The sequence below is a fragment of the Hyalella azteca genome, unplaced genomic scaffold, assembly GCF_000764305.2.
Source record: "Hyalella azteca isolate HAZT.00-mixed unplaced genomic scaffold, Hazt_2.0.2 contig7631, whole genome shotgun sequence".
Lineage (NCBI taxonomy): Eukaryota > Metazoa > Arthropoda > Malacostraca > Amphipoda > Hyalellidae > Hyalella > Hyalella azteca.
The window spans coordinates 109,857-129,420 of NW_025937752.1; the positions used below are offsets into that span (position 1 = coordinate 109,857).

Below are 19,564 nucleotides of genomic sequence, written 5' to 3' on the forward strand. Positions count from 1 at the left end.
GTTTCAAATTCAGCTGTTCTAGAATAAATCAAGTGTGAATTATTCTGAAGATTCTTCTAGATTAATTACAAGGGTTCCTGTTGAACAAGCCTCAATTCGGATGCCAGCTTTTGACTATATATAATTATTTCACGATTACATTGATGACTGGATTTTTCGTGGTCATGATGAAGATGAAGACAAACTATTTTAGGAATATATGATCTCTAACAAATTATCACCGAGAGATAATATTTACCGAGAATGCTTTTGTCAAGCAGACACAAGCGAGAAACAGACACAAACAAACATATCTCAACACCGAACTACGGGTAAATTTTGTTGAAGTAGTGAATAATAAAAATCCTGGTAACAAAGAATAATGACAAATAATAAAAGGTCAATAAGCAAAATTAGTAGAAGTAACATGACAAAAAAGCTGGTAGTCACCGGCGACTATAATGCAACTATATTAACTGAATGCAGAACCTACCGATCAGGTGATCTGAAAGATGAATTTGTGATATTAATTGCTAAAAATAAATGAACAAGCTATTTACCAGATGCAAGCACGATGTATCATTTTCTTTTCAAAAGTACAATGAAGTTTTGTGAAACTTAGTCGCATCTTTACATCCCCGTGAAGAAAGCTGTGCTTGACAATCATAGCTATGACTATGACCTTACTTGTGGTATCAGGGAGACATCAAACGTTAACGTAATTCATCCTGAGTAACAAAACATTTGGTTGGCAGCAGAGGCAACGAAGAGACACGCCACTGATAACTTAACTACCTGAACACTATTGAACACTTTCAAATAGTGTTCATGAATGAACTCCAGTGAGGAGTTCATCCTTAACAAAATTTCATCAAGAAAATAACAAGGCATGAAAATTGAAAATTGCGATTTGATGTACGAAAACAACTCACTCTTTGAAACAATGATCAAAGATTGAACATTCTAAAACGATAATTTTAAGGAAAATTATAATAAAAAGCGATATGAACTTTTCATAACATGAAGCCAAATTATATATTAAAACAAATATTAAAACACTAGTCTTATATCCTGACTCGCCATAGTCCGGCTTAAAATTCCTTAAAATTGCCGACCAAAACTCATCAACTTACGTCTAATCTACGAGAATAACAAAATGATATTAAATATTCAGCAATATCTAGTAGCCCTGCTTCAGCAATAGGTACTAATACTGAAGTATTAATCCATAAAAATGCATGTGAATATAATCACGAAAAAATCAATTATGATGGTTACTGTCGGATCAAGAAATTACCAAAATTTATAAATGAAATACACGTTCGAGACAGCGTCACGCGGTAATCTTGGAGAAGCAATTATTAATATTATTAGCATATCATAAACAATTGCAGTTTAGTGAAGTCACAAGGATCAATAATCAGAAGACTAGAAGAATACTTCTGAGGCCAAACCACTTGTGATAGCAATTATGTTCTCTGCGCTAATTCACTAATGTCAGTGATGAAAGAACTAGGCGTAACCTTATTAGTGAACATGCATGTCACGTGCTTAAGAGAGAACTTCAGGAGACCTTTCGCTACGTTCATTAAGGGAAGTTTTAGTTAAAAATGATTTTAGTTAACAAAAATCAAAGTTTCAGACAGACATGAAAAACTAACACGCCAACATACCAATTTTCGCAGGCCATTGTCGGTACAATAAAATCATTTATAATATTACTGGACTAAACGAAATTCGTAAAACATGACTGGACTTTCAAGCCGAGTTTAGAAAGAAATCAGCAGCTTCTATGGACTACGTCATTGCGAAGACGAAACACTCAGAGCAGGAAAAACTAGAAGGTTCTCTTGAAGGAATAGTTTTAGGCAGCAAATTGAATAATTTCAGACGCCTAATGCAATCAATGGACGGCTAAAAGGATAAAATATTGTCGTAATCAGCGAAGCAATAAATTCTTTACAATAAACAGGTCTACAAATAACCTATACTCTACTCTTAAGGTTTTGCTTAAAATACGATGCTTGCAAAATATAGTTAAAAAACATGACAAGAAGAGAACGGCAAATAAATGATATATAAAGAGCTACTACTCGCTATTAATTAAATAAACAACTTAACTCTATTCATCGTGCACATTCCTAACTCAACGACACATTGCAATCCATTTCAAACAATCCTGCGAGCCAACGTATACCTCAGCCAATTCAATTGAAGGAATAACACATCACCTCCAGCGTATCCTTACATTTCTAAATTAGTTATCAGATCTCAAGGTAAGTACATTTCAGCATGCAGCAACGCACAGGTTACAATACAATGTTAATCGGATCCGCAGTTAAACTGGTACTCAATTTCCATAGCCATAAATAATGAGAAGCTACAAGAAATTCGACACGTTTCCTTGGCTCCGCTGGAGAACACTTGAAAAACAGTTATTAGCCAACGGGAAGCATCATTGCATCACAGTTCTGCAGAGAAAAAATCAAGCATCATTGCATCACAGTTCTGCAGAGACAAATCGAGCAACAGGAAGCATCATGGCATCACATTTCTGCAGAGACAAATCGAGCAACGAGATGCATCACAGTTCTGCAGAGACAAATCGAGCAACGGGAAGCATCACAGTTCTGCAGAGACAAATCAAGCATCATTGCATCACAGTTCTGCAGAGACAAATCGAGTTTGTCACTCAAGATGACAACTCCATGGACCGAATGTAGCGAACTACATAGGATCATGCACCAACATGAGGGAGTGACATCTTAATGTTATTTTTATAAGGCTCATTAATAGGATTTTTTTTCGTAGAGCTCAGAACTTCTGTAGGTGCGAATCAAAGACGATATAAGCATTGAAATCTTAGGCGCTGCTTTTAATCGTCCTCAGTCTTCATCAATGACATGATGTTAGTGTACTTATGGAGTTAAGATTGAGAACAAAAATCGTTAGGAGCTAAAGAAAAACAAACGCAGAAAAAAAAGCATCATCAGAAGACGGAGTATGGCAGTTTTGATTTCTCTCGAGCAATTAGTGAAGTCCTTCAATCACGGTAACCCTATGAGCCACTCGTGCATTAATTGGAATAATGTATACAAGCTTTGGATCATCACAAGGGAGCGGGAGTCAAGTTATCGTGCTACGCTGGACGGCTCTATTCTTTTGGTCGGCGTATAGGACATGTTCATGAGAGTAACGAGGAATAAACGTCGTGGAGAAAAATCATAATGAGTTCATATTAAAAAATTGCAATCGAAGAAAGTGATGCTCGGTAAGCACGGATTAGTCAATCTGCACGAAAGTGCAATCTTCGTTCACGAATGAACGAGAGAAAGTATATGACGCAGATACCATATCAATCCCAAAATAGCACAACATAAATAAGGAATAATAATACTGGAAATGAAAACAACGATCAAGGTGGGAACAGTTAAAGAACTAAGACTAAGAAGCAAAGTAACTAGTAGTTGCACAGGATGACGCATGCGCAATTCGGTTTAAGATATTAAATGCAAAAATTAAATCCAAAAGATAATTTAGCAGTTCAGAGTAAAATTTCTATTATTTTGCCCACGCGAAGAACCACTATGTGATAACGATATTAGTTCTAAAATTCGCTTTAAACTAAAAATTACGTCAAAATTTGACATTGCGATTGAAATCATCATATAATATTCCTAACTAACCAGTCAGTTAGGTTTTGTTAGATCAAACTTCGGGTTGCTTTCAATTACAGAGTAAAAGCGAGCATTATCAAGTCACGTCATCATCTGTAGATAATTCCCATTCAAAAATTAGTGAAACTTGCAAAATTCTTCTGCTAGGCATCGACCGCGCGTACTAACGGCGGTGCATTGCAGGATAAGAGAAGCATTGTGGACGATAGACATAGTAGCCTAGCATGCGACTTGCCTCACTTTCACCATTACGAACTAGCCTTACTTTCACCATTACGAACTTGCCTTACTTTCACCATTACGAACTAGCCTTACTTTCATTATTCACCATTATTACGACCAACAACCGAGGCATACACAACATAGGACATCCAGTCTTCTTACTGTAAATAGAAGGGCTATGAGGAGAACGATGTGAGAAGTAGGCTCTGCGAAGACTGTGAGAAAGTTGTGAGAGAAGAAGGTTGTGAGAGAAGAAGGTTGAGAAAGTAAAGGCTGCGAGACAAGTAAAGGATGGAGAAAGAAGAAGGCTCGAGAGTCTTTATTCGTCTCGAGAAAAGAACTTTAAAACCATTACATAACAAGTAGGTATGAATGTTCTAATTAATTCTCGGTCCATTTAAAAGGTCATGTGAGGTAAAAATTAAATGCTGTTTAGCGATTCGTTACTAAGCGAAAGAAAACGTACACTTACTAATACTTTTCCTTCAAATCTTTCAATTTGAGTCATTTCCGTACTACCGCTTGAAATATCCAAGTGCTAAAAAAAAAGCTACTAAGACATACAACGATCATAATTCAGTCCCATGAAAATACTGGCAGATCATGGCTATGTTGATTGGGACTATGTTGTTCGTACAGTAGCCTGCACTCAAGCTGATCTTTTTCTGTATTTATGCTCCACACTATTTCTGATACATAATGCTGGACATTTTTATTCTTACACTAAAAAATATGAGTCACAAGCAATTCAATCTTGGTGTATTCTACATAACAAAAAAGTAACGACATCAATCAAAAAAAGTGTTTTAAAATGTGCAACCGAGAGACCACTGCAAACGAAAGACTACGTCGATGGCAGCAAATACACGTGACTTTATTTCCCTTAGGCTCGTCAAGGTTTCACTCTAAAATTTACGTTCTCAAAAACATTTGATTGGTAATGGGTCAATGGTGGCAGGAGTCCCTCATTGCCACACATTATAAGTAGAACGACATTAATATTGTTATTCCAGAATCAGTTATTTTATTTATGACTGCCAACTCTCATTAAGTTTCTACGCATGTAGCCTAAAGTAACAATTTCCGAGAAAACCCCCCAAAAACAAAACTTTGCGGACAAATGTGATAAGAACATTCACTAGGAACTAAAACCTTCAAAGTGATAGGAAATGTGTTCACATTTCATTGATGATTAACACGAAAATTTGTACCTACCTAACGTAACTAGCGCATGCGAGGAGCCATCACAAAATTAGCGAGCAGCATTCTCAATTTAAATTCATCCTTTGAAGACAAGACAAGCCAACAACATATCAACTAGTGGTGCCTTCGTGTCATGACTAGCCACTTTCGCGAGGCCTTCAACAGGTTAGCATTAACATCGACATTAGGTCTCAAGAAATAACCTAAATCATGATTCTGACAGTTCTTATGATGGAAAATGTCTCGTCGTTAGAAATAAATCTGATGCGGGAAGGACAAATGCTCTATCCACTGGAAGGCAGTTCATAATACAGTCATTCAAGTGAAATTAGATACCTACGTAGGAAAGAGATGCAGTCTAGAACTAGAATTTATTTTCATCTGCAAGTGTTTTTTTTACATTAGTAAAAAAACACTGGCAGATGAAAAGAAAGGGTGACACTTAAAGAAGCGCTACCAAGACATACCATGGTCCAAGACATACGTGGGTGAAACGAATTACTGAAATTAGAGCAAAACATTTTCCAATCAAACAACAGTTTTTTTCTGAAATTTCCGATTATATTTTCTGCTATATATGGATTCTTCAATGCAGTCCTTTGAACTTGTCGCTGAAGAAAAGCGAGGTTACTGCGTCATGACGCGGACACTGTCCCGAGGGCCATACCAACTTCAAAAAAGTGAAGAGATCGTAAGTTCATCAGCCAATCATTGACGGCCTTTCAAAAACAAAAACCACCAATCATAGATAAGAAAATAGAGCGTAAGTACCTACGTTCACTTTGAACGTATGTACTTTCAACGAGGTACTGATTTGAACGTAGGTACTCATATTTTCAACGAGTTTTGAAAGTATGGCCCCCGGTCGTGGTTTGCAGCACGTGGTTCCCTCAGCGGTCTTTGGTGGTGAGTTTGTCCATAAGCTCCTGCAGTGGCGCCAGTTCCTTGCGTTCTATCAAACTAAACTCCTGCAAAATATTTCAAATGTCATTATATGAGAATTAAAATCCAAAGCTTTCCATCTCTTTAACTGAAATAAAAGATCGTAATCATGGACAAATAACACTTTGTTATCGACAAAACTAATTAAGATTAAATAATAACCATTAAAAACCTATTATATCAAAGAAATAAAACGGAAAAAACGGAAAAATTTTGATGTTCTAACCACCAAAGTTGAACAAAATCAATTTGAGCAACTGTAAGCGTCATAAAAATTCGAACTCATAAATCAGCAGTAGTTGACCAGAGGTCAGCGATATCACAGTTTCAATGAAATCAGACACAAATGAAATTAAGTTTAAACCAACTGGAATGAGGGAATTGCCGCAATAGTCAAGTGAGGTGAAAAAATAACAATAATTTGAAATAAAAGCCGTGCAATTTACAGCGACGAGCTTGCAGGAGCATACGTCGAAACGTGGTGACTCTATTCAGCTTTAGCCATTTGCGGAGTTAAGCCCATCCTGTACGATTGTATTAACCGCCATCACGAAATAATGGGTATCATAACGCGTCATTGTCGGTGTTAATGCCCTTAAGGCTTTGGTAAGCGGATCGGACCTTGATATACAAATGAGGGAGATGTGCTGTGGGGGTGAATAATTTCCTTATGATTGCAGCATCAGATAATTTTGGTGAATTTGTATTTGTGTCAAGCATCACCTATGTAAAATTTAATAAACAATTATTATCATCCGAATGCGTTTTTGTTAGAACGAGTTAAAATAAAATGAGGGATCCGAGAGATCCCTCTCACCTCACACCCGAGAGAGCTTCTGGACATGCTGGCATTTCTTGCTGCCTTGACATTGAAAAAATATTTCATAGATTGTGATGAGTTTTTTTTTATTAAAAAATCTTTCTTAGAAGTACTGCTGTTATAATACTGAGTTCTACAAATACTCTCATCGTTTTCGTCAAAGAAAGCGATACAAATTTTGAAAAATTTTATACAATATGTATAGATTTAATACCTAGACGGAAATAAAATTTATGAGTGATTTACAGTTTATCGCTGACATGTTTCATAGAACCGCGCAACAAGTTCAAGTAAACTCATGGTTGAACTATATACGGTTGACCCACGAGAAGTTCCGTCTTTCAGTTCAGCTTTCTTGTTACGTCACGTAGATCGAGAAACCTAAATAAACCCGTCATTCCCATGACGGATTGGTTGACTGGTTTGAACGCATTTCGGTTATTGGTTAATGCCCGTGACGTGATTGAGATCAGTGACGTCATAGGCGAAAAACAAGCTCCATCCGCGAAAATGAGCTTCTCATGGGTCAACCTTATACTAGTTCAACCATGAAGTAAACTAGCGTATAAACCTCAGTGAACAACGTTGACTAGATAACGTCAATATGTTGCGGCAAGGCTGGAATGCTGGGAGCATCGATCCCTTTGGCTGTGCTCGGACGACCTCAGGAGCGAGATTTTAGAAACGAATCTCATTCTTTAAATTCGATATTCACTAAACTCAATTCTTCGCACCGCGTTCCATACTGAAGTTTAAACTAAATTAAGATGGCATGATTTATTTCGATATTTTCACCTGCAATCCCTAAATTCCGCCATCTTAATCACGAAGCCCCGAGACATTTTTCCCCTCAACAGCCAGTCGAGCAGCAAGCGACAGTCTCTGACCGACTACGGTTTTCACTACGATCCTGCGTTTTGCTTACGGATAATTTCGTATCCACTCGGTTTCTTCATAACGGCACAACTCTTTTTTTTTAGCATTTTACGATGAAGTTGAGCGGCTAGCTTTTTTCAGCCGGTCCATCAGCACGGTGGCAATCCGTGGAACCATGAGAACTTCATAGCGCACAAGCCGAATTACGTAGCTTGCACATATCTCTGCAAAGTCATTGGAACCTCATGGAAGACTACTACCGTACTGTGGTAAAATGTGTGTTGCTGTTCAAATCCATGTTGTTCATGGATTTGATATAAATTACCGGACGGCCTTACACTTGCTGTTTAATGATTTTCTTAATGACAAGTAACTAACTACCTTGTAGTCACTTCATGCATCTGCTAATGGTGAACTATAAAGATGAATAACCTTTTTCCAAAGTATACATCACACGTATGGTTCAAAGTACAGCTTTCAGAGGTTATTACACACACACGATATATCGTCCCATTTTACGGTTCTCTAACATCGTTGACTCCGATTGCTTCCTCTTGTACTATTACCAATTTCATTTTCTGTACTACTATTATGAAACAGGTTTGCCAGACGGGTTTTCATTCCGGACAAATTACGCGATTTCGTTTTTTTTTCAATTGCGTTAGCCGGTAAAAATTTATGATAGGGGTACTTCCTAATTAAACTAAAAAATAAGACATGGAATTTTAACATCGAAACCTAGATATATACTACGGTAATATGTATCGAGTTATAGGCCTTTTTTCTTCGCGGACTTGGCCGTTGTTTAGGCCAAGGTATATTTACGGTAGGTACCACTACGTCCCGGAGAAATACACTTCGAGGTACGCATATCTACCACTTCGTAGTCAACGTGTTAAATCTAGTCCTAAATTTTGCGGCACTCGCGTACTAGCAAAGCAAGTGCGGTGTCCCGTCAGCACGCCAGCAGTCCTGGTACGTTCATAAATTTTGCCGCTGTTTTGAGGTGTGTGTGAGGCTACGCAGCTGGAAGCTTCATAAACTTCAATTCAATTATTAACGTTGTTACTGAACCTCGAGTTTCTCGGCATCCCTCAATCATTAGCATTTTCAATTTGAGGAATTAGAGGGAGAACGCATCAAATGTAAAGGAGAATCCAAAAATACACAAGCCAGAGCGAGAATTTTGCTGTTACTTTGTTGTTGATAAGGCGTGTGAAAACCACCTCAGAAGCTGAGAAAGCTACAGCTACTCTGACAGAAACTAGCATGGAAATCCCAGGCAGATATAAGCTACACAAATCACGTCTTGTTTCTTCGTGTTGCTGAAACCGTTCGTTCACGTTTTCAGTTTATCAGTAATTGGATAACTTGAACAAACGAGTCAAGTTATCCTCCAACGATTTCGAGAACATAGCTTGAACAATTTAGTATGATAAGAGCCATTGATGTGCTCCAATCACTGTGTACATCACGATTCCTATCATGAAATCAATAGATTTTAATTTGTACTTTCAATCAATGACCTATGGCTGACAACTTTCGTAGAATATGGGTTGACCAGTGACCACCCCAGACCTGGAGACAAGCACAAGCAACAGGCAGCTAAGACCTTCAGTCAAAAGAAGATGAAATGCTTAAAGGAAGTGTTGAGATGAGCCTCCTCCCCAAGTTGCACGACTTCACTGAAGTGCTGGTGGTATATGTGAGCGTAAACTCTGAACAGACGCTTTAGGATTGTCTTAGCGTTGCTTATAAAATTCTTCGGGAAGGGTACACCTGAAAAATAGTATTTTTTATTGCAATTGTTAAAGAAACTTAGCTTCTCATTATCTAGAAGTAATGATTAAATGTTTCGTTACTTGACGAACTTAGTTCCAAAGTTAAAATTTAGTTGTAGTACCGGTACGGTATTAACCCATGTTGGACTGTTTTGGACGGCGATTTAGTATAGATAGTAACATTTAATTTTAACCCATGTTGGACTGCATTGGTACAAATGTACCTGGTCGCCCATACAAGTTGTCACAAAACTAGAATTAAAAAGAAATGACTGGGCAAGAGATTAACTTTCAATTTACAGCTTAGCACACCTAATCTGTGGCCGAGGCCTTCAATACTTTCTTCTATTTCATTTGTGCTTAGAAACTTTACAAGTTTATAGAGGATAGTTGCCAGAAAATTGCGGCTCCGTTGATCACTCTAACGCTGGTTTAGTAACAAAGATCTTAGTAGTAACAATAACACAGAATTGGAATAAAGTGCACAAAATGAGAAGAAAAAAAAACAGGTAAGTTTCGACATTTCCACAAAATATAGTAGCCTAGATTTCAGTAAACAAAATGAGCACTGCAAATAATAATTTAAAAACCCAGTTGAACTCTAAATTGGAAACCGAAATCAAGTAAGAAAAAAGATTTATTTCATTCAAGTTCTGGTAGCTAAAGCGACTGTTTTCAGTCCACACCCTATAAACTAGTAATGTTATGAGATCACTTACGATTCATGGACAATTAGAAATTTATTCCAAACTGGCTTTGCTTCGTCAATCATTTGTTATTTATACTTTTACTCAGCCTCGAATAAGTAGATTTGATGTGATGGTATCTGTCTAGGCTTAGTATTGAGCACGATGCAACATCAGCTTCATCATGCCACACAGACTCATTACCAGGTTATTACCTGGATGTATTAACAGGTGCTTTAGGAGATATAGAGAACTCAATTTTAAGGAAAACTCTAGAGAATAAATAATACTTCCTAAACTTATTTGTGATGGTCATCCTCTGTGCACCAATGTAAAAACAATAACACTTCGTGTACCTGTACGATAACATTTTGTTCAATTTTCTTTTAATATGGCACAACATCATGCATGAACATTAATAAAATCATATGACAAGATTATGTAATCTTCAATTGACAATGAATTAGGATTCTCAATGAAATAATAACTAAAAAGCAAAAGAAACAAAATTACCTGGTTTTGGTTGACAGAGAATTTAAAAAGTCAGTCAAATCCTGTAGAACATCTCACCTATTTTGGACGGGAACAACATCTCATCATCTAACTGATCTTGTACCCAAGTCATGAGATAATCAATGTACTTCGGAGCAGAACATTTGATGGGTTTCTTGACAGTTTGTCCGTCAGCCCAGTGATACTCATACTTTGGGCCTGCAGACATCACAGGACACGAGTCTTCAGTGCACATTTCAGTTATAGTTCCATAAAGCATGTTAATTTGATTGAAGAAGTCGACTGTGTTCACTGCAATCCATTCATTGAGATCCTCGCCTTCTGGAAGCATGACTGCAGATCTGGAAACAATAGACAATGAGCAACAAGCCTTAAAAAAATGTGATGTGCATAAAATGAGATGTAACACATCAATTCAAGTTTATTTTCTACAAATGCATCTCACCAAACACTCTAAGATACTTGAGTTAGGTAAGTATACACAGTAACTTAATTAATTATTATGATAAATTTGTCGTCATATACCTACCATATATGCAGCTATAACTGGTCTCAATTCTGAAAGTTCATTTTCGTCATGGAGATTCGAGTGATCATTTCAGTTGAGATAACAAATCATACATGAAGTCATTTAATTTCAAGACTATAAAATTGCAAATCTGTAACATGCAACAAAATTTTAAACTTCACAGTAAATAAGGTTACAGTTTTGCAATGCAATTACATGGTACTTACATTTTAAAGATTAAATGCACATACCTACACAGTTTTTCAAGCTACCACGGTACGTATCTCAAAAAATAAAAAATTACTGGATGGTGAAACAAGCCGAGAATAACAATTCGTTTACATACGTACTTATACCCCTGCAAAGTAGCATTAAAGAATGTACTACCACGTCAACTGTACTTCACATGTTTTCTTGACATAAATGATGACAGCTGGAAAGCTTGTACAAGAAGTTACCAGAAGGATAGCATAGTTTAGTTGCTAAAAAACACAAGTTATATGTATATTGAGTTATTTTACTCTGATGTTCATGTTATGAAGCCATTCAATTTGGCAACATGACCAAAACATAACAAAAAAAAAAACACTTGCATAAAGACACAAATTTGAATACAAATATAAAAAAATATTAGATTCAGCTAGACTTGACAAAGATTACCATTTAATTACTTATTTGACCACCATTTATTGAATGGCATTGGCATATTTCATCACAGCATATACCGGTACCTATATAAAGCACAATGCTAAATTTGATTAAAGGGAGAAAAAATTAGACACAGTGAGCTGACAAATTCTCAACAGAAGTCAGGAGTACAGCAAGTATATGCATGAAGTTTCAACCTAAGTTGAGTGCATAATAAACAACAACCTAAATGTTGTTGAAAATTCAAAGAAGATGCAATTAAAACACAAGAATTAAATTAGATCATTTACTGATTTCTTTTGTTTGCACTTTTTATTAATTTATCAAGTTTAGTTTCACTTCTAGTCCTCACCTGAGATTGCCATTAAAACACAAAAATAAAATTATATCATTTACCAATTTATTTTGTCAGCACTTTTTATCAACTCATCACGTCTAGTTTAACCTGCATTCGTCACCTGAGATTGCCAGAACCTAGTGTTGCAGCAGCATGTTTCATCAGATCATATTGGTGGGTACCCTCAGGAATGTGTTTCTTGGGCTTGAATGTCTTACTGGACCGTCCTCCACTGCAAAACATAGGATAGTTAAGTATATAAATATTAAATTTATTGCTCTAAATATTAAATTGATAGTACACAGCTTGAGGTCTAAAGCCTGGGTTCTGTGTACAACACTTTTCAGAAAATTTGATATTTTTCAAAGTCTTAGCATTAGTTCTTCAAATATCTCCAATTAAAAATTTACATGTCTTTTTCAAATAACAATAAAGACAGTTCATACTGAAGAATGAAAAAGTTTCTAATATAGAAGTAGGTAAGTAATCTTTGAGAAAACTAAAACTACTACCATTTATCTGGGTGGTTGTGAATCTAATCAAATATGAATCTTTTAAACCAAAATTACAGGAAAACTTTTCTCTAACAAGGAAACATTGAATTACTAATAATTATAAATAGCCATTGGACAATGAAAAATGCAACTTTGTATCTTAAAATGGGGTTACTTTGACTGGCGGGGTAACTTTGACCACTTTTCGTTTTTTAACAAAAACTCCCAAAACTCAAAAACGATTTGACATAGAACAATTTTATCAATGGCCATCAAAGGCCTAGTACTGAGGCTATGTAACACAATTGAAAAATTTAAAAAGTTTGCATATCTAATAAGTTAAAAAATTAATAATGTGACCCACAAAAAAGAGCTAACTGAGCTATTATTTAAAGCCTGTTGGAGTACCCCCTCCAATTTTTTTATTTTTTGGTAAAATAACTCCAGGTTTTGATGCATTGTAGTAGAACTCTTCAAGTGACGGAATATAGGGATTTTGTAGGTTTCCATTCTAAAGGCTTTTTAATAAATATGGCAACATTTTGTGACGTTTCATCGTTGCTGACAAGCCACACTCAGGATGATGTATGTTTTCGGTGAATTTTCCTGCGCATTTTCACTTTTTTTAAGCTATTGCTGTGAACAGTTGGTGCAATGTAATGAAAATTGATTATATTCACGCACGTGTTCACGCAATCCCGGGCATCTTTATTTTAGAAGACATTTTTTCCAAAGTCATATGGCAACACTGAACACCGTCTGTTTACATTTCGTATGTATAACAGCCGCAGTTTACGATTACCGTACGTTCCGTATCCAACAAGGCGGACAACCGGAAGAGTCAGAAGTAACCCGGACATGTCTTACATTTTATTATTGTCAGTTCGACTCGCGTAGTCAATATACTCGCGTATATTGTTGACTAAAATAGTAGAACTATTTTAGCTTTCTAAAGTACGGTGCACGGCGCATTTTTTTGCCAACGTAGTACGGCGCACCGCGCAGGTCGTTAAAATGACAAAATAAATTCCCGCGCATCTGGCACATCTTCCTGACCATGGCTGACACGTAGTGCGGTGTTTTGAGAGTCACGTGAAGCCAACAAAACTTACGTAACGCATACGGTTTTTTTTATAGTTTTTCATTTCTCAATGCGTCCTTAATGTGTCGGAATATACCGCGTTTACCCTAGGAGGTGCCGCAAAACATTTTAGAAACAAGATTTTGCTCATTTGAAAGCCCGGCTTTCAAATGAGCAAACAAACACCTTTCATTAAATGAAAGGTGTTTGCGAAATTGCAAAATTGACAAGGTTATGGAGGCCCAAGGGGGGAGTGAGGGTCCACTGTACAGCGAGTGAACAAAGATTTAAAGACCTACGGCGACGCATTATTGGCAAAATTTTTGCCTTCAGAAGATCTTGCCGACACATTTAGATTGAAATTCTTGATGTAGCCTGTGATTTGAAAAAGTTCTAAACTTTTTAGATTAGCCCACCCACTTTTTGCTTTTTACTATTAGGTAATTTCATACCTAATTCCTTTCATTTTTTTTTCAAAAAATCATAGAAGCAAATTGTTTCTTTTTACTTATGTGTCTGAAATTTCAAAAAGATTGGTTGGTAAATGTAGGTTTTTCAGGGACGGGGGACCAAGCTGCCGGAGCCAGTCCGGCAGTCCCCTTCCCCTCAATTTAAAAAATTTTTGGCAAGAATGCAGCAATCTTAGTAGAAATTGTTCATACTAGATCAAGTAAAGCAAAGACCCAATGGGATTGATGTATCCAGATGATTGTTAATCTTTATAAATATATATAAATTTCATGCCAGGATATCAGAGTAAAATCAAAATTGGCAGTCTTCTAGGTTCTAGCAAACCACCAAATACCAATTCCACACACATTAGACGATTAGTGACAGTAGGGCTAGCCTACAAATTGGGTCCTTGGGAAATGGGAAGTAATTAATAATTGGATAGGGTAAAAAAATTATTTTAAAACGATTAGTTTTGATTAGTGTAATTAAGAGTAATTTAGTGTAAATGCATTAACTTACAAAAGAAAACTCATGACGGATAACAAGAAATGACAACACACACAGCAGTTATCTCCAACATTGACCCTGCCTTAGAATCTCAGCTGTTGTGCTAAGAGAACAAGTTCATATTGCGAATAACTGTGATGTCTCAAAAAATTTGGTGGGAAAAAATAATCTTAGATGAATTACAAAACAGTAAAAACGAACCAAAATCGACGGTAATGACATTTTGAGTGATCCGATACTGCGAATGGATGCGAAACTGTAACTGACTGAGATATAGTGCTAATAGAATAGAATAGAAGTGTCGGCACTGAAGAAATAGGCCCATGACCTGTTGACGATTCTTGAATTTTTCGTGACTTAATCCGGCCTTTGGAACCCGATCTTTCCATAACTGACGATTGATTGAGATAGCTGCTGTACTTATAGCCAGGTCTGTAAATTGCTAGGCATTTTAAGACTGAACATATGCTCCTGCATAGCTTCGTCTAGTCTAGTCTGTTCTTGAAGGCGTTCATACTCGGAGCGTCAACGATGCTATCAGGAAGGCTGTTCCACAGGTCGGTGACTCGAAGCGAAATGTTGTCGCCTGGATGTGTTACAACGCAGTTTTTAGTTTATAGCCGTAGCCCCTGGTGTTGGTTCTTGTTTCAAATTCTAGTAATCCTTCTGGGACATTGTCGCCTGGATGTGTTACAACGCAGTTTTTAGTTTATAGCCGTGGCCCCTGGTGTTGGTTCTTGTTTCAAATTCTAGTAATCCTTCTGGGACATTGTATTAGTCATGAGTATATTTGTATGCTTCAATGAGTTCCTCACGCAGACGTCGATAACTGAGGCTTGGAAGCTTCATAATCTTCCTCATAGGAATTGCCTTTCAAGCCCGGAATCATCCTTGTTGCACGTCTTTGAACAATCTCTATTAAATTTTTGTCCTTTTCAAGTTTCGGTGACCACACGACGTTTCCAAACTCTTGGTTCGGGCGCACGACAGCAAAAAACAACTGCTTCCGTCTCTTCTGCATCTAGGAACTCGAAAGGCGTCTGATCAGACCAAGTCGCATTTGAATTATATATTTGGATTATTAAAATAACGGCTGTTCAAAAATTTGCTCGAAAATTATTAAGATGACTCATTAAAAAACTTGAATATCTAAGTTATAACTTATAAATAACTACCTAAGCAAGATATTGAAATTTATTCCAACTGCTGCCATCCATGACCGAAGTGATATTTCAGCGTCGTGTAGGCGATGTCCATTCTTTATTCACAAATTCTCTCATAGAAACTATCGAATGGTAAATATTATTACATAATCATTACCCCAACAATTTTCCAATACACTTATTAATTTTATCGCCACCCAAGCATAGATACGCCTCAAATCCGAGTTTACATATTTTTATTGACATTTATATATTTCATAATTTTAGCGCACGCAATGTTACTACTTACTACTTATAGCAACTTGCTAATAAAATAGCCAAATATCTGACTACCATGAGTTTGAGTTGGCCGAGTTAGAAGTGTTGGGCGTTAAACAAGGGAAATGCGTAAATCAAACTTTTATTCGCGTTCTATCAAACTTTTATTCACGGTCTCAGGTCACAAATCGGAAACAGCACTTAAGCACCGGAATCCTACAAACTATCTACATTTACTTCTATTAGCACTGCTAATTTATTAAAAATTCGAAAGTCAAACTCACCATACGAACTATCTAAATGAGTCCAATTTCTTAATTGGACACGCCCTCCCGGCTAACGGCCGCCGTTCGCCTGTCGTACACTTACCAGAGGATTTACCATCAACCGCCAAGGCAATTGAAATCCGTCATCCGAAAACCGCTCACGAACCACTTTTTATCATTGGATAACCACGAGTTTCATCTGCGCTATAACGCAATTTTGATTTAATAATGAAAATTTTTATTGGTTTAATGCATTAATGATAATGAAGTGAACGGAATATTGGTAAAAAGTTAATAATATTACCCTTCCTACACGCTAGAGTCGTTTCTAGAATAAGAACTCAGGGTTTGAAAAATCGCGTTTTTCTGAAAACTCTAAACCCATGGTTGAACTAATATAGTTCAACCATGATCTAAACTCTTTAGCGGAAAAGTGATGATGATGATGTTTGATGCTTATTGGAGCTTCGGAGACGCATCCATGTAGCTCCAGCGGAAAAGTGACTACACATGGTCACTTACAATCGTCTGATTCGTCTCCTAAAAGACCCACAACAGCCTCCAGTTTGTGTTCGCTGCTACGTTGTCATGCCCTTAGCAATTATCTGACCATCATACAGTAATAATAGTGTCATCTCTTACCGTGTCCAAGAATTAAGATTTGCGCATTTAAACCGAAGTTTCGATCCAAAAAAATACCCTTTCAAGCAGACTCATGCATAGCATATATATTTTAAATCCATTTGACTCCTGTTTGGCCACATGGATGAAATTTATTTTATTGCTGGTTGAATAAAAAGGTTATTTCATAAATTTTACTTATTCTTCAAATGATTATTATTTTAAATGACTATTGACATTGCGAAGCGTCAAGTGAATGTTGTGCATGCACTAGAACCAAAAGTTATCCGCTATGAAGAACGACTGTCCTGCTGACTTTCAAGCTCACGGCTGGCTCATTGAGAGCTTTTGGATGTTTATGCCGAAACGTGCAATTATGATACTTTTCGACACATATTCTATTTTTGTTTGTAGTATTTTCAAGGACAAGGGTAGAAAAAAGTAAAAGTTAATTTGGGACTTTAAGCAAAATAAGTTATAAGAAAGGAGGATGTGAATGGAAGATGAAATGTGCGGCAAAAAAAATTTGCTTGATCGACGTGATTCTCGCTAGCTTAATTGGTTTTTGGCACTGATCGCGGCACAAATCAGGATGGTACATCTACACTGATGTACCGAGTTATCCGTTAATCCTTATTACCGCCGTAACACAAATTAAGTTAGTTACTAACCGCTAACGAGAGTTTTCGAGATTTAATGACATTTTGGACCCAATTTGGGGACTATCGTCAATACCGTCTATGTTTAAACGGAAAAAACTCGTGAATTATTTTAATTTTCGACGTACGAAAGGAGCACCGGTTAGCTTTGGGTAAGATCAGCCTGCAGGCTGAAAGTATTTAGCATGTACTCTTATTTTCGATCAGCAGAATTACAATAATTAGTCGCACTATGAATGAGTACTTATCAAAGGAAATAGTTCTCACTTCGTAAAGCAAGTTGGCAAACAATGCAGGTAGTATTCAACTCAATCGACAAACCACCTGGTATACAGAGAGAAAATTTGGGCTAAAGCTATTGATCAATAACTGGAGAGAAGTGAGTAATCCGTGAAACAGCATCTATATATTCGTATTTTGGAACTATGCCTTTTCAGAACTATGTAAGTTTACATTTGTTCGCGTGATTGGTGGGCTCATTTTGACATAAATTTTCTTTCATTCAATGTTGTTTCCATCAAGAACTATCTTTCGATCACCAAAGACCTCCTGTTAGATATTTGTAAACATGTCGACTCCCTCCAAGCACACACGCATACAAAGCGGCGATGCACAAGTTTGCCAATTATTGAATTTAATGATGATCAAAAATAAATAGAAATTCATTAAAACATAATCCTATCGCAGCTGATATTGTTAACTATTCAATGTTCGAAGATACTATCAAGTTAAATTGGCAGTTTTCGTTGACGGTAAAATAGAAAAAAAGACACCTACCTTTAAGATATTTTAAATGATTCGAATTTTAAATAATTTTAGTTAAGAAATTTGTATGAACTTATTAAACGGACCAAATATATTATAATAGCATAGTGAGGAATGCCAAACTTTCCTATTTATCTATATTCCTGAAATTAATGAGGTGGCTGAGTTTCTTGAGCGAAGCAAAGCTATTGGTATCTCGATCAACAATAATGATAAACTGAGTCACGTTCTTTGCTCTGTTAAAATTTCATTCGCATGACAGAATCATAAATTAAGTTGGGAAGGCAAGCTATAAAGCTTCTGCTTCAACTTTGAGCTCCGGATAGTTAAGGGCAGTACTGACATGGGTTCAATATTCAATCAATATGTGTATTCGAATATTCAGTATTCGAACAACGTTTTAGTTTTCAGATCCACGGAAATTTCGACAAATTCATCTTCTAAGTTGGATTAAAAACTTTTATTGTCTGTTTCACATCAAATGGAAGGACATGCCATCACAGAATACGTATGTTTTCCCGCTGTTGAAAACGTGGGTAGAGTCTAATCTTATTCAATTCTGATGTTTATATTGTATCTACAAGTCACTGTCTAAAATTGTTCAGACTTTTCCATAATTCTCAAGTTAGAATATGTAAAATGAATAATTTAGAAGTTAGAAAATGTTTGAAATATCTACGTTCCCGTGAATATTCAAATAGCTCAATTTGAAAGAGCTGCCTTTATAAAACACATGCACAGTTTTAGTTTTCCACACAATAATGGATCTATATTTCTCAAAAATAATATTGTTGTATCATATAATGCGACAAGTGTCAGCAAAATATCGCCTCTTGACAACAATCCCAATTATAGTAGTCGAATCAATCGATTGAAATTTCTTCATTTCCTTGAAATTTCGCATAGTTCGGCAGGTTATAGGCTATTCAAGGGATTAGCTTTAACTTAATTGAATGAATTGATTACGCATTAATACATTTATGCAGTTTAGAAACCCGTTATATAACCAAAAGATTTGTAATTCTATTTTCAAAAATTCCACTCTATAAATCTATAGTATTGAAGGTCTTGAAAAATATTATGAATTTTTTCTAATTTCAACCCC

General features: G+C 36.4%; 1 protein-coding gene across 1 annotated transcript; it reads right to left on the reverse strand.

Annotated features, from left to right (window-relative positions):
- Nucleotides 1–5,809: 5,809 nt before the first annotated feature.
- LOC108681899 (MOB kinase activator-like 1) lies at nt 5,810–14,815 on the reverse strand. Its single transcript, XM_018170981.2, is given in 5 exon segments — nt 5,810–6,049; nt 9,332–9,498; nt 10,757–11,040; nt 12,314–12,424; nt 14,740–14,815. Coding segments are annotated over 5 exon segments (654 nt in total). The 5' UTR covers nt 14,754–14,815; the 3' UTR covers nt 5,810–5,971.
- Between the last annotated feature and the right edge of the window lie 4,749 nt (nt 14,816–19,564).